Source organism: Crotalus tigris, unplaced genomic scaffold, assembly GCF_016545835.1.
Source record: "Crotalus tigris isolate CLP2741 ecotype Arizona unplaced genomic scaffold, ASM1654583v1 scf7180000024506.7606697, whole genome shotgun sequence".
NCBI classification, from domain to species: domain Eukaryota; kingdom Metazoa; phylum Chordata; class Lepidosauria; order Squamata; family Viperidae; genus Crotalus; species Crotalus tigris.
This window is the reverse complement of record NW_024100678.1, coordinates 3,670,976-3,686,693: the sequence shown is the minus strand read 5'-3', so window position 1 is coordinate 3,686,693 and position 15,718 is coordinate 3,670,976. Positions and strand designations below refer to the sequence as shown.

Below are 15,718 nucleotides of genomic sequence, written 5' to 3'. Positions count from 1 at the left end.
CACTCGCGCAAGTGGAGTCGTGAACACCCGTGATGCTTGTGTGAGTGGTGCTGTGTGTGTACACACCTCACTGGCCAGCTACTCATGTGGTCTAGTGGCCAATAGACTGTGGCCCAGGGCCCACAGGTTGGGGACCCCTGAGTTAGAGGACTGATCATTAAATAAATGGTTGTAAATTGAGGACTACCTGAATAGAACAAGACCACCATTTTAAACCTTGTCCAAATGATGGTAGAGAATACTTGTGATGTATTATGGAAAAACATCAAAATTAGAAACAATTGAATTCTTCAGTATGTAGTACAAATATGTTTCTAGATGTTGAACGCATGTGAACATTCTGTTTGCCTAGCAATTGTGCAGTTTGTATGATTTGCTATATAAATATACAGTTACCTAAATGTTTATTTTCTCAGGTACATTCATTAAAACTTGCACTTGAAGGTGTGGAAAAAGAGAGAGATTTCTATTTTGGAAAATTAAGGGAGATTGAGCTTCTATGTCAAGAACACGGAGAAGAAAACAATGGTCTTGTTCAACGGTTAATGGAAGTTCTGTATGCTTCAGAAGAACATGTAAGTCTTCATCATCTATTTTTTCCTTTACACAATAGCATAAATAATGTAGTTTTAATGGAACTGGATAACATTCATATTCAAGGTCTTCCAATGTTGCCTCTCTATGCTAGTTATTCCACAAAGTGGTTTTAGCTAAGGCACAGAATTTCTTTGTAGAAATTGTAGTCCATAAAAGAATTATGAATATTCTTCATAATAAAAAGAACCTGGAGGATACAGATTAGTAGATAGAGAAAATGTCATCTTACCATCCCATGATCCCCCATGAATCATATTCATATTTGAAACTCAATTTCCCTCTATAGAGGTTTCAAGCTCTTTTACTCCGTCTTTCCTTACAATCCTTGCTTTAAATTAAAATAAAAATGGTAAGTAATTCGGGAATGTGTATAAGGCTCCTAATGATGTTAACTATCTAGGTGGCAAAGATTAAGAAATATTGAATTCACTTAACATTTTTTTAGAAAGATAAGCAGACAGAATTTTGCTTTTAGTGTTTGATCAAATTTGTTTGTTTTTCTTGTTTTCTACTTTATATAGGAGAGCCACACAGAAGAACATGAAGGTGAAGAACAGGTTCATGAACAGCCCCAGCAGCAGGAAGAATACTGACCATCTGGCACATTGGCTATTTCTGATTTTCTGTGGGAACTTTCTTTGGAAAAATGGAATGTGTGTGGCCTCAGACTTGAAACCAATCACTCTCTGTCTGCCATTAACATAAATGTACCATAGTGAGTGTCAGCCAACTTGCCAAGATGTGTTTTGCAGAAGTCTTCTATCAGCGTTTGCACCTAAGAAGGTCTGCAAGTTTTGTTCCCAGTTTCTACCACTGCAACATCACTATCTGGCTGCTTGAAATTTGTTCAGCTTTTTAAAATATATATATAAATATAATATATATATATATATATTTATTTTTCCTTCTGTCTTAAGTATGAATAACATTTGTAATTTGTTCAAAACTATTTATATGGGCATCTCTTACAACAAAAAGTACTATTCAGTTAGGTTTCTCACATTTCATGGTAATTCGGTGCACCTGGACATTACTTTGGACAAAAGGCAAAAGTGGGAAATAATTGAAATAGACAAATTCAAGTAATTTCAAATATTTTTCCCTAATTAGAACAAAAGCACACATACTAGAGCTGTAATGTTTCTGCTGTCATAATCCAAAGCATGCTAGAAAGCTATACAGTGTATCTTATAGTATTGGAAGATGCATACATGCCTGCCTAATCTTTCTTTGGACACTTCCTTCTTCTAGAAAGTTTATTCCTGTTTCAATTCTATATTCAGTGTTTGTCAATTTAAGCATTTATACCAATCTTTACAGTATATATGTCTGAAGATGTGACCTATATTCCAATTCCCACTGCTGGCTATATTGATTATGAAAACAAACTTTTACTTTTTCTTCTGTGTAAGAGCAGAAACTAGTGGTTGGGCATGTCAGAATATTTACTAGCAGTTACACAGTTTATCTTCTAAAGATCTTCATACCTCTTTTTGAAATCTAAAAGTCAGTAACTCAAATATACACAGATGCAATGCCAGTGTCCAGGTTGTATTGGTGGGAGATTACTTATTCAGAAAGAAAAGTTAAGCGTTATTTTAGTCTGCCTGTGGCAACTGAATAGATTGGTAGCATGAAGAAACAAATTGCTGGATTACAGAAATATTCATTGCCATGAGTTCTATTAACTTCTAGTTAAATTTGCACTTAGATTGTGGCATTTTTATAATAGAAATAAATCATATTAAAACATTCCTTATTGTTTAAATTGCACATTTTCACAGTCGAGTTATAATATTTTTCCATTGTATTCACTGTTTTATGTTTTGCTCAGTTTTAAATTGGATTGGTTTTAACTATTCTAGCAAAAAAAACAAAACAAATAGAATTCAGTGTATAGGTTATCATCACTGAAGGTCTCAGTCTACTCTAGATCTGGTCATAAATACTAGTTCTATTATTACTATAAATGATGTGTTGCATCTTTCAAAGTTTCTTTTTCTCTGAAATTTCTTGCTTCAGAATGATACTTAATTATAGCTCAGGCAGCATGTATTAGAATCTCTCTTTAATCCTGTAGCTCAACTGAAGTTTAATTCCATCTCTTCAGCTCAGAAGAATTTACAAAGCTATACTACGCCAACTCATCACAAATAAAATAACACTTCTACCTTTTCTAAAAAAAAAAAGATATTTTTAAGGAAAAGGATTTGATTTTTCTTGGCAGGCATAATCAAATTCATAGTGTTATTTTTCAAAAGTTATATGCTATCATAATCCAACAAAAAATCCATAATTATTATTGTTATGCCACCTCCAAAATGTTTCTTGTGCTAAAAAAACCAGAGGAAGTCATTATTTTTGAACACTCCTATCACCATCAATGCAGTCATGTCTGTGTTTCTTTTTCCTTCTAGGAAAACTTTTAAAATACTTCCTTTTGAAGCACTTTTTGGGCTTTTCAAGGTTTATTTCTAAACTGCTCTCATCCAAAGCCTCTCTGCTCCCCATCCTGTCACATAGGAATATTTTGTTTCTATGGGAGGAGAGTAATGTATCTAGTTTTTTTCAGTCCCCTTTGTATGACTAGTCGATGGAGCATTTTTTTCCCCCATTTCGAAATGGGAAGTGGCTGGCTTAGGAGGCAGCAGGGTAATAGTTTAATATAAAACCTGATCTGCTCAGTTGTGCTGAGGGGAGAGAGAGAGACTCTTGGAAGGAAAGAGACCCCCCCCTCCCCTGTGGTAAGTAATCCTGTTACTCCGTTACAGTTTTAATATGTATTTGCAATTACTTTTACTGAATAGCACACCATAAAGCTTTGGTTATATATTAAATGTAAACTGAAAGGAATGTAAACATGTATTGTTAATTATAAATAGATAATGACATAATAGATGCAAAAGGTCTTATTCAGATGTACCAGTCATTTTGCATTACCCACCAATTGTCGCATGACAGAATATAATTTTTTTTGTCTCTGAATATGTGAATAATTTGATTTGCGTTTATCTTTTTACATATTTAATAAAAAAATGTTACAATCTGTCTTGCTAAAGTGAGCTTCGTGAGATCCTGTGTTGGGTTTTATGACTTACAAATGGTATACAATTTTTAAGTTGCCAAAGTTTTCTACACAGCATTATATAATTTACTCGGCATTTTAAAATTATTATTAATATTTATTTTTGAAGGGATAGCAAATGCCACTGCTAAATCCAATCCAGTTTAAAAAATTCAGTGATAGACATACCACACTGAAATAACTGCAAAGAGGCTGCAATGTACATAATATGGAGTTACGGAGTAACCTGTAAGGGTAGAAACCCTCTAGGAGGTATTGTTACCATTGCCAACATATGGATAGATAGACATACACATATAGATACAGATATAAACACTCCATTATGACTACAAGTGAGAGCCAGTTTGGTGTAGTAGTTAAGGTATCAAGTTAGATAAGGTATCAAGGAGACTATATTAGGCATAAAGTCCTCTGGGTGACCTTGGCCCAATCACTTTCTCTTAGCCCTAGGAAAGAGGCAGTGGCAAAAAAACTTGCAAAGACAACTGCAAGTACTTGTTGAGGCAATTTCTAATTGGACATGATTGAACAGAAAAAAATGACTACAAGTATTGTACTAACAGAATATATAACTTAATCCAAAGGCTGTGCAAGGGCATGGGAAATGGGTTTGTATGGAGTCAGTCTATAAACAAAAATAAGAGAGTACAAAGTTGAAGAAAGAATTTTGTATACATTGCTTATCTCAATGCAATTATTTGAATGTACTCTGATAAGTCTACATAAGGGAGGTATCTTAGTTATATCTGTGGATGTTGACTCCTCTGCCAACTCTGTTATCTATTTTCTGAATAACTTGTTGAAAATGCCTTTTTTGCTGTTAGTGAGGAACTGCAATGGGAGCAGGGAAAGCTGCATGGAAGAGACATTCCCATTTGTCTGCCATTCATCCTGCTTACTCTAGTTGGAGGTGAAATAACAGCCAAGAGGTGAGTGAAGATAGCATAGTTCATGGCTTCCTTGTGCTCCCCAGCTGTTTGCTGGAATGCAAAAGAATGGTGGGAAGGGGGGAGGCAGAGGCATAGAAGAAAGCAGCAGTGATATGATATCTTAGCCTATCCTGGCAAAGGATGCCTGATAATACAAATAAAGGTAGAATGCTATCCATGCTTAGCAACAGAAACAAAGGCGCACTCTGAGCGGCCTTGCCAAACCATGTTCTGCTGTTTGGGACAAAGTGAAGAAGTGGCTGTATTGCTAGTGCAGCTTGTGTAACACAGGAGGTGCACTTCAATGGGGGCATCTTTCTCTTGGCATTAAATTAACCCCTCCTCCGGTACATTCTAAAGGAGCTGGTCTTTATTTCTGGCCCAACTGATTGTTTTCCACTGTGATTACTTGATGAATTAAATGAGGCTTAGGCTGGCAACTTGACTGGAAACTGCAAGCCTCTACATTTTCCCATTATAGTTGAGAAATACCAAATAACAATTGGTTTTTTTCCTGTGTGTCATAATGTATTTCTTCATTTTCTACCTTGCTTTCAATTAAAAACAGTCTGAAATTTAACCAAGTTTGCAGTGTGATGTATTAAAGGAAAATGTTTTTCCTTCTTTTGAAAATTAATATTTTATTTCTTAGCAAACTTGGAATTATTTTCTAGGCATAGGTGATAAATTTTTCCAAATTTCAGATGATTGGTTCATGGGTATTGTTATTGTTCAACAACAAATCAAATTTTAGTGTTCTGGTTTTAAAAATTGCTGCAAAGTTAATGACCAAAGTAAAGAAAGAGCCGCTCAGTTTCACAGTGAAGGTTTTCAAAAACAAAACAATGTATTTAATGACATTCTATCTGGAGAGGCCATAGGATACTTATAAATACTCACCAAGTGATTACAGGGTCAGTACTGCAAATTTTCATGCAAAGGTGGATATCAGAAAAATACAGAAGCATCTGTAGGAAGAAAATGCCCACATATCTCTCATGTCATCCATCTCAACCCTAAAAATCCACTCCTCTCGCAAAGCTCAGATCTCCTCAACCTGCCAGTGAACCCACAAATAATAAAACAAAAGACTGCTTAAGCTCTTTCCAACCACATTAACACATTGGCTGAAACCAATTAAGCACATTTCCTATTAGGAAATTGACAAATACCAAAGCAATTATAACTAAAGAAATCCCCTCAAGATACGGAAATCCTTTATCCAGACAATGCAGGTCCTCCAGCACTAGCAAGAGTCCAACACCTAGACACACAAAAGAGACAAGGTTATCATATTGCATTGGGTGAGAAAACTGAATTTCCTTCCCTCTGGAGCCCATGCATTTCCCAGGACAAAATACACTAGCAGGCAGAATTCACAAACAAGGAACCAGCTTCCTCTATAAATATTTCTGCCTTTAATTTATGGCTGCCTTCAATTCTCTGTCTGTTTCACTGTCTGGCTTTTTGAATAAACTCTACTTCAACTTCAAACAATTGTCCTGAGTTCTTCATTGGCCAAACAAGCTTGGAATCCAACTGTAAATTCTTCTAACATATCCATGTCAACAATGTCTTAAAATTCTGTAGGTTTTGAGCTGGGTAAACAAATGGATGGCATGTGTTAGTTAAAGACAAATAGTATGTATTTAATTGATTATGGCAGTTAAGAGCACTGAATGAAAACGTGCATTTTGTAACAGAAAACTGAACAGCAACAGCAACTGAATGCTGTGAAAGACACAAGGTGAATAAAGATGGGCATTGTTTGGGTTGCAAACATTGACAGCACAACCCCATCCATTCATAACTCAGAAATAAGTCTAAAAGTTTAAATAGGTTTAAATTATCGAATTTGATGAAACTGCTAGGGCACTAAAGAAAAAAAATCTATTTCAAAAGAGAAGCGTGGATATTGCTGTTTCGCTTATGAAATATGAAAAAAAGCCTTTGCCTTCCAAACATGTAATTCTTTTAACATAAGATGTAATCAATGCCTTGAAACATGTAACTTACTGAAAAAATCCACAGTAAATTGCTGCATAACAAGAAACATCTGCCAATGTGTCTTTTCTTATAAGAATCTCATTATTATTGACTTGAATATGTCTGGATAATATCAGAAGCAGGAAATTACAAGGCTAGCTTTTCACACTGAAGAACAGAACCTGAATTCTTAACAAAAGAATCCATTCAGAATGGAAAAATGGTATTGCAATAAATGGTGTCTCTTATTGGAACATGCATCCAGCCTAGCAGCATTGCTTTATATTCTCAATTCTGGAGGTCTCAAATTGAGCAATGCCGTGTAATCTTTCTTGATTTAGGCTTATTTTAATTAGTGCAATTCGTAGACTAAACGTCTTTAACTTTTGTGTTACGATTTAACAGTAAAGTTTTCATTTTGAAAGGCTAGAAATTTAATTAATGGATAAAAATACTTCACTTCAAACTACACTGCAAAGCTATGGATATGGTACTAAATGCCATGCCAATAAAAATGCTGGAACCAAAAATATAGGTAAAAGTTAACCTCAATTATCAGTGATCAATAGATCAGCAATATTCAATAATAATTTATTTCATCAATACGTGTGAGTTATACTAAAAAATGAGAAAGCTTTGTCCATTTAAAATGCAGCAAAAATCTTAATTCATAAAATACGTTACTCTTTAATCAAAGCAAATTCTAAAATGTTATCATTAATAAATTATTTAAATAGTATACTGAAACCATATCAACAATAGAGATATTGACATCCAAGATACTTTACAAAATATTCCCTCCTTATAGAATCTCTAGTACTAAAAGATAAGTTAGATCAGCACTCTAGTCATTATCAAGTTGGAAGGTTACAAGAATTAATGGAATATTTACAAAAATATGGAAAGCATCAAAAGAAGAATTAGCAAAAGTTTTTACCAAGCTATCCCAGGAAATCTGGAAAATGACAGAGTCGCCAACTGACTGAAAAAGCTCAATCTATATAGTAATCCCAAAGAAAGATTTAGTGTGTGTGCAAATCTATACATAAAATAGCAAAATAATGCTTACAGTTATCAGTGTAGATTAGAGCTCTATATGGAAAAGGGGATACAGGTAGTCCTTGAGTTATGACTACAATTGAGCCCAAAATTTCTGTTGCTTAGTGAGTTTTGCTCCATTTTATGACCTTTCTTGCTACAACTGTTGAATGAATCATCACAGTTGTTAAGTTAGCAACATGGTTGTTAAATGAATCTGGCTTCCCCATTGACTTTGCTTATCAGGTTACAAAAGATGATCACATGACCATGAGACATGGCAGCCATCATGAACCAATTGCCAAGCATCTGAATTTTGATCATGTGACCATGGGGACGCTGCAACAGTCTTAAGTGTGAAAAATGGTCCTAAGTCACTTTTTTTAATTCAGTTCAGTTGTAACTTTGAATGGGCACTAAAGAATGGTTGTAAGTTAAGGACTTATCGTATAAATGATATAAAGGCTAGCTGGAGAGAAGAAAAACTAAAGAGCCAGGGATTCTTTGTACTCTGCTCCTTTCCTCTTACCTCCATGCTTCACCCACTGCTAACAGTCTGCAAAACCTGCAGCCCTGCTCTCATGCAAGAGCAGCAACGTTGCTGGCCTCATTTTGGAGACAGAGCAAGGACAGGGTGGGGGCAACAGTTTCTCAAAGCTGGTGCTTTGCTCCCTGGATATGCATATTGCCAGGTTGTGGAGAAAGCTGTAAGGATATAGGTCTCTGATCCCAAACAATTGTTTTTAAAAAGATTTTAGGATTTCTTTTCAGATCTCATTCTTCCCAGTGTTTATTATTTTAACATAGTAATTATTTTGTAATTTCCTCCACTGCTCTTCTAAAAATAAAGCGGCAGTGATACTATATATAAACTTCTACTTGATCTCCCACAAGAAGGAACTTAAGTATTTAGAATACCTTCCTGAATATTTTCAAGCTTGCTTTTTCCTGAATTGTCTATAGTTTATCTGCATTGTAGTTATGGTTTCTATTAAACTTTTTGCCTTAAAAAGTATGTAAATACAGCAGTCAAACATCTGCATTATATTATACTAAGGATGAAGCAGCATGATGCTTGATGTTAGACCTGCTGCAAACCAAAATTCTCAGTTTTTAGAAAGAAAAGCAGCAGAAAAGAACAAAAGAAAAGCAGAAAAAACAGTAAAAGGCTATTAGCTACTCACTATTTATTCTTTATATGAAATGAAATTTTTAACCAGGTTAGACATGCTGATCATAAACACTTTTGGTTTTATAATACAACAGGCATCCCAGAAAATCTGGGATAAGGATGAGCAAAATTGTTCAAATATTGCTGCTCCCACACACATTAGTTAATATGGCCAGTAATTATGAATCATGGGAATTACAGCCCAGCTTCTGGATTTGATGCAGTTGATAATGCAGTCAGGGACTGCAACTTTTATGGCCATTTTGCCTTGGACTGCAGGAGAAACAAGGAGTTGCCATATAAGGTAGCCCATATTTTGCAAAGCATCAGATATTTATTGGCTCTTTATACATAAGTGATATACCATCTTCTGGAAGACCATTATTTCTGTTAACTACATTTGGAGATTTTTCAAAAGAACAGTAGATCTGCATTAACGCAGCTCCATTCCATCATAATGTTCTCACATTTCTTCTCAAGCCATCATTCTTCCTTCATATATTGTTTTATTTTCTATGTAATAAAATTATCTGCATGTTTTTAAACTCCTCTCTTTGTTTTATCATTTACACTTTATCACATTACACTTACATGTTCCATATGTTTTCTTAATATTACAACAGTAACTGGAAGAGACATGGAAACCCATTCTTTTTTTTGTTCTGTGACTTTGTTATTGAGATAGCAGTCTAAAATAAAATAAAAGGTCCTTTTCTATTTTTACTTTTTTAACGGTGCCAAACTTTGTTTAGATAATAACTAAAATATATAGTTATTGTTATATTATATATTTTAAAATACAATTTACTAGGCAACAAGAAATTTGGCTGTAGAAACTGCCTTAGCTTTATTGAACTGTAAAATCCTTGTGGACTTCCAGGGGAGATATGGTGAACTGAAGACAGCTCTGCAAAAGCAGCACTGATGACCAAGGAACTGATGACTCCTTGGAACCTCTCCAGAAGGAAAGAATGCAAGATTGACCACATATGTTCAGGAACATTGCTCCTCGCTGCAGAGACCATAGAACAGCATTATTCTATAGGTTTGGGTGCAGGAAATGATGGGATTAGCCAATTTGTTTGCAACCACAGCAGAGACCTTTAAAAGATATTAAGTTCGCAAATCTCCATTTCTAATCACTTTCAGAAATTGCCTATTACCTATCTTAAAGTATTAGTTTATTGCAATAAATAGTTAATGCTATTTGCTAATGCAAATGTCCAGTGTTAAAATATTTTGCTCCAGTCTGTATTAATGTCAAGTTTAAGTGTCCTCCTCCTTTTATTGTAATACTTAGTTCTTTCTGGTTCCCTCTAGTATCTAACTTTCAAAGTCTCATCCTGTTATGTTTTTAGAGAATGTAAAACAAAAGCGTTTTCTTACAATTCTTATAATTCATTCCATTATTTTACTTCCAATCTCGGAGCTTCATCCGTTTTTAACTTTCCAAAATCAAAGTTCTAATCTCCATTGTGCTGTTTATTCCAAAATATTTTTTAAAGTCCTTAAATTTGTATTTAAAACTTCTTTCACTAAGGATTGAAAGAAAGTCACCTGGTGGTGTAAAACATGTTGCTCCATAGGTCCATAAAACAGGTAGTCTTTGACTAAGTGAGCTGGGAATAAATGGTCATAAATCATTGCAGTTGTTAAGCAAGTGAACACATAATCAAGCCTGATTTTACAACCTTTTTGTGACGTCATTAAGTAAACATTGCAGTCATTAAGCAAATATATTTACCCTTCTTTATATCATCTTCTTAGATATTATTTTGTACTGCCTTTAGGACAGTGGTCAAAATTATATCATATTCTTCATAACAGTTGGTAGAGAGTGGCAGGGGAAAATTATATTGGTATCTCAGTTTTAAAAGATGTCTTAGTGCAAGTATTTTCATCATATATACAGGCAATTAATTTTTTAGTACACGAGGCTTTTCGTAAATAAGCTTCAGTTGGTGAGAGGTTAGGTTTTCTGTTTCTTTTATAATTGTGTTTTAATGATTTGAATGTATTTTAAGTTCCATTAAATTAGATAAGATTAAATTAGTTTCAGTAACTTGAACACCATTATTGAGTATTCTGTGTATGCTTTTATTATATTCATATTCCACCAACTTGCTCAGGATATCTTTAGAAATAAGTTGGGAGAAAAAAATGAATTGTCCACAACGATATGATGCGTTGTCTTTTTTCAGTCCTAGTCAAATGACAATATGCTGCTACATATTACTAAATACATACATATATACATACATGTGACATGAGGTTTAGTTTTCCTTTTGCTGGCTTCTCATCAATTCATTTCAAACTAACCAAGGAGAATGGCAGTTTTTGCTGCTGAGAAGACACAGCAGAGAACGCCTGCGCAACCGAAGAAACGGACAGCCCCCGTGTGGCCAAAGCGAATAGCTGAGAAAGAGGACTGTCATCTGCTTTCATTATTACGTCAGACGTATCTTGCCATGTCGTCCCCAATCCAGAGCTCGGCAGATGAAACGGCGCCAAACTGGAAGAGAGGAGGCGTGGCTTCAATCCAAGTTACTTACAGAAACGTTTTTCTTGACTGCTGTTGAATAGCTTGGAATTCCTTCACTAGCCCTCCCCAAACGACAAAGCGCTTTCTTTTCCGTCATGTGACAAATGGGAAACTCGTTCTGAAGAGGGGAGATGGCCACGAGGAAGGTACCAAATTATTTTCTTGGAGGGAGAACGACTTGCCCAGAAGTAGGACGTTGGAGTCTTCTTCCATTAATTCTAAATAACGGGGGCTAATGAGTATTGTAGAGAATGAAGGACAAAAAGTTATGCTTACCTAGAAATGCGAATATTAAGCTTTGGATGGCTGTAATTAAACCCTGCCTGAGTTTTTCAGGAGCTATGGAATCTTACACTGTAGCATATATAATGAGAAGAAAAGCATTGTCAGAAGTGGGTGTGGCTTTGTAGGAGAAGTTGATTATGTTGCTTTGGCGAATGAAAAATACAATGATTTCAAAAGACTGTTTTAGAAGGAAAAGGGTGTTATCCTATTTAATTTTGATTCTGGTTCTGGTTCTGTATTCTCTATGGTTGAGACCTAAAAGTTTCCTGGTGTGCTTAACAACGTACCTGAATAGCCCCGGCGTGGAGAACAAATGATAGTAAACTTTGCAGGGATCTCCTCGCTTTGATTTTGGCCACTGTTTAGGTATTGCATATCAAATAATGGAAAGCAGTAGAGAAAGACAAGTATTTTGTACTTTGTATAAAAGTTCAGAAAAAATATTGTGAAAAACTTCAGAAATAATTCTTAACTATTCTCTATAACTGACACTGGTTAAAATAAAAATAGGTGATATATATTCAGAGGTGATTGAATTTTTATTGGTCCATTCTGATTACAAAAACAAAAAGGCATTATGTTGCTTAGTCTTGTGTATAATGGCCCTGTGAATCTAGTGCCAAACTAGCACGGATGATGTTATCTAGTTTGGGTAATGTCTGCAACAAAGCAACCAAGCTCAGAGAGTACCAAGGACCTCTCATTTAAACCTTGAGCTACAAATATTCTCCTTTATTGGTACATGGCCCTGTCTCTTCCCAATATTATTTTTCACATTTACTTCCTTCCTTTGGTAGAATAAAAATTAAATTGATCTGCAGATTTATAGATTGCCCAGGCCTGGTGCAGGTGATTGTAGCTATTGAATCTATGTAGCTAACAATTTCATCATTATTTAAATGCTGAGTTTGACTCAATAGACACTTTGTAACTTTGACTTAGCAGTAAAAAACATTTTGTTATATTTATTAGATTTTTATCCTGCCTTTGTTAATTCTATAAGTAACTCAAAGTGGCAAACATACACATACTGTAACTCCTTCCTTCCCACAACAACCCTATGAGGTAGGTTGGGTTGAGAGAGTGACTGGCCTAGAGTCACCCAGCTGACTTTCATGTCTAAGGTGGCAGTAGAATTCACAGTCTCCTTTTTTTCCATAGACCTTTGTGATGGTTCAGAAGATATATTTGTTTCGTTAGGTATCTTTACATTTGTATATTTGTATTCATGATTATATTAATAAAAATAATGATAAGAGATGGATTTAAAAACATTTTCTTTGCAGAGGAAACGATCATGCTACATAGAACATGCCTGTTTTCCTGACGAGATGCCTAGAGAGGAAGAGAAGAAAAATCTTCATGCACCAGTGGCTGCTGCTTCTATTTCAGATGCCTGGTGTCATTGTGGTGATGGATTTCAGATTTCATCTTCATTGGAGGTTAATATTTTATGTTTTCTTATGAGAGAGCTTGATCCTGGTGATGAAGAGTTAATAAAACTTTTATGGAGACTGCCAGATGATTCCTAATTGCTTAGTTATGCAGATTTTCTTTCTTTATTAATTTTCCCATAGCTTTTCAAACTCTTATAGTAGTTATTTTTTTTTTGTATCCATTTAACCTTGTTCATGTCCATTTTCAACTAGGTTCCCAAATTAGAAGTAAACATTCGGATTTCCATTTTAATGTGTGAATCAGGGCTGTATGTAGTAACCTTGAAAATTATTTGGAAATTCCAAATTATGCAGATGCTGCTTCAAGGTCAATAAAAGTGTTTTTCTTGTGTCACATTTAGCTTTTTAAGAGCATGTCAATGACTGCACACCAAATATTTTTGAGGGGAATCAAAAAAAAGCTTATTTTCATTTTATTTATTTTTATTGTATTAATATGCTAGGAATGGAAGTTAAAGTATTGTTGAACTAAGGAGAAACTTCCTGACAGTTAGAATAATTAATAATTAATTAATAGAATAATTAATAATCCAGAATAATTCTGGAACAACCTGTTTCCAGAAGCGATGAATGCTCCAACACTGGAAGTTTTTAAGAAGAGATTGGACAGCCCTCCTCCTCCTCCTTCGTATTATTATTATTATCGATCATTGCACAGTCAGCCAGATGTTCAGACTGAATTTGGCATTTTGTCTACCTATCGAGTCCTTACCCAGGACCTGGGATAGGCAGATGTGGATGTTTGATGGTATTACAGATATCGTCGCAGGATGGAAGCAGTTCCTAATAAGGCCGCCTTTTGCAATTGACTAATAGCGAATTTGTCAATGCCAATGGTGTTCAAGTGGTGCTCCAGTTGTTTTGGGATTGCACCCAAGGAGCCTATGACTATTGGTACTACCCTTGCTTGCTTTTGCCACAGTCTTTCTATTTCTATTTGTAGGTCTTTGTATTTTGTTATCTTCTCCAGTTCTTTCTCTTCTATTCTGCTATCTCCAGGCACTGCCACGTCCACTATCCAGACTTTTTTGTCTTTCTTATCGACAATTGTTAAGTCTGGGGTGTTATGTTGCAGGTGCTTGTCTGTTTGAATTCTGAAGTCCCAGAGCAGTTTAATTTTATCATTTTCTATGACTTTCTCTATTTTATGATCCCACCAGTTTTTGCTTACAGGCAAATGATATTTTTTGCAGATCTTCCAATGCACCATTGTTGCTACTTTGTCATGCCGCTGCTTGTAATCAGTTTGTGCAATCTTCTTGCAACAGCTTACCAAGTGGTCCACTGTTTCTTCAGCTTCTTTGCATAGGCGGCACTTACTGTCTGTTGCTGTCTTCTCAATTTTGACTTTGTATGCATTTGTCCTTAAGGCTTGGTCTTGTGCAGCCAGAATTAGTCCCTCGGTCTCTTTCTTCAATTTTCCTGCTCTTAGCCATTGCCAGGTTTTATTATTATCTGCTTTCCCAGCTATTTTTTTCATGTATTGGCCATGTAGTGCTTTGTCTTCCCATGCCTCTATTCTGTTCTTCATTTGGTCTTTCTTGTAGGCCAGTTTGGTCTCTCCAGTAGTCAGTAAGCCTTCCTGATATACTAATTTCAGTGCATCTTTATCATTGTTCTTCAGATATTCTTCCAAAGCCATTTTTTCTTCTTCAACCGTCTGATGTACTTGTAGCATTCCACGCCCACCTATTTGCCTTGGTAGATAAAGTCTATCAATGTCACTGCGTGGATGAAGGGCATGATTCATTGTCATTATTTTTCTGGTCTTCCTATCCATTGCTTTTAGTTCTGCTTGAGTCCAGTCCACTATTCCAGCTGTGTACCTAATGACTGGGATTGCCCAGGTGTTGATTGCCTTTATGGTATTTCCTCCATTGAGTTTGGATTTTAAGATCTTCTTCACTCTCTTGATGTATTCACCTCTAATCTTTTTCTTGACTTCAGTGTGCTTGATGTTGTCAGCTTGAAGGATACCCAAGTATTTGTAGTACTCTTCCTCATCCAGACTCTTAATGTTATTTTCGTGGGGCATCTTGATTCCTTCAGTTTTCACTATTTTTCCTTGTTTGATAGTAAGTGTGGCACATTTGTCCAAGCCAAACTCCATTACAATATCTTGGCTATATATACGGACAGTGTTGAGCAGCGATTCTATTTCAGATGATGTTTTTCCATACAGCTTCAGATCAGGGGGTTGGACTAGATGACCTCCAAGGTCCCTTCCAACTTTACTACTACTACTATTATTATTATTATTATTATATCCATATAAAGGAGGTGGGATAGTCTGGCAGATGTTTTTGATGTTTAATAGCCATGTCCTGAGTTATTCAGTATTGTTGACAGAGGAAACAGTGCAATAACAAATAGTAATGGTGATAATGAATCTCCTTGAAATATTCCTCTCTTGATATTAACCTCTCCCAGCTTTCACCATTGATCTGCAACTGTGTCTTCCATTGTGCCATCGATCTTTGCACAAATTTTCTGATGTTTCTACTGACTCCTGTTATTTCTAGGCACTTTATTATCCAATCATGTGGCAGAGAGTCAAATGCCTTTTTGTAGTCAATCCATGCCACATTCAGGTTGGTCTTCCTTCTCTTGCAGTTTTCCAAGATCATT

The 15,718-nt window shown here is 35.4% G+C and overlaps 2 protein-coding genes across 11 annotated transcripts in view; both read left to right on the top strand.

The window, feature by feature from the left end:
* The window catches only part of MAPRE2 (microtubule associated protein RP/EB family member 2), an 87,121-nt gene extending 83,464 nt beyond the window's left edge, over positions 1 to 3,657 (top strand). For all 6 annotated transcript variants that reach the window (XM_039333511.1, XM_039333513.1, XM_039333510.1 and 3 more), the window contains 2 exons: positions 417 to 575; positions 1,119 to 3,657. In XM_039333511.1, coding sequence (XP_039189445.1) covers positions 417 to 575; positions 1,119 to 1,190 — 231 coding nt within the window. In that variant the 3' untranslated portion in view covers positions 1,191 to 3,657. The remainder of the gene's footprint in view (positions 1 to 416; positions 576 to 1,118) is intronic.
* Positions 3,658 to 11,149: 7,492 nt separating this feature from the next.
* SPIDR (scaffold protein involved in DNA repair) overlaps positions 11,150 to 15,718 on the top strand; it is a 211,336-nt gene continuing 206,767 nt past the window's right edge. For 2 of the 5 annotated variants that reach the window (XR_005555537.1, XM_039333587.1), the window contains exons 1-2: positions 11,153 to 11,494; positions 12,920 to 13,075. Coding sequence is in view for 3 of the 5 variants with exons in the window: in XM_039333587.1 (XP_039189521.1) it covers positions 11,480 to 11,494; positions 12,920 to 13,075 (171 nt within the window). In the remaining 2 variants the exon portion in view is untranslated. Of the gene's footprint in view, positions 11,495 to 12,919; positions 13,076 to 15,718 lie in introns of all 5 variants that reach the window. The other 3 variants (XR_005555538.1, XM_039333584.1, XM_039333583.1) reach the window with 3 other exon arrangements.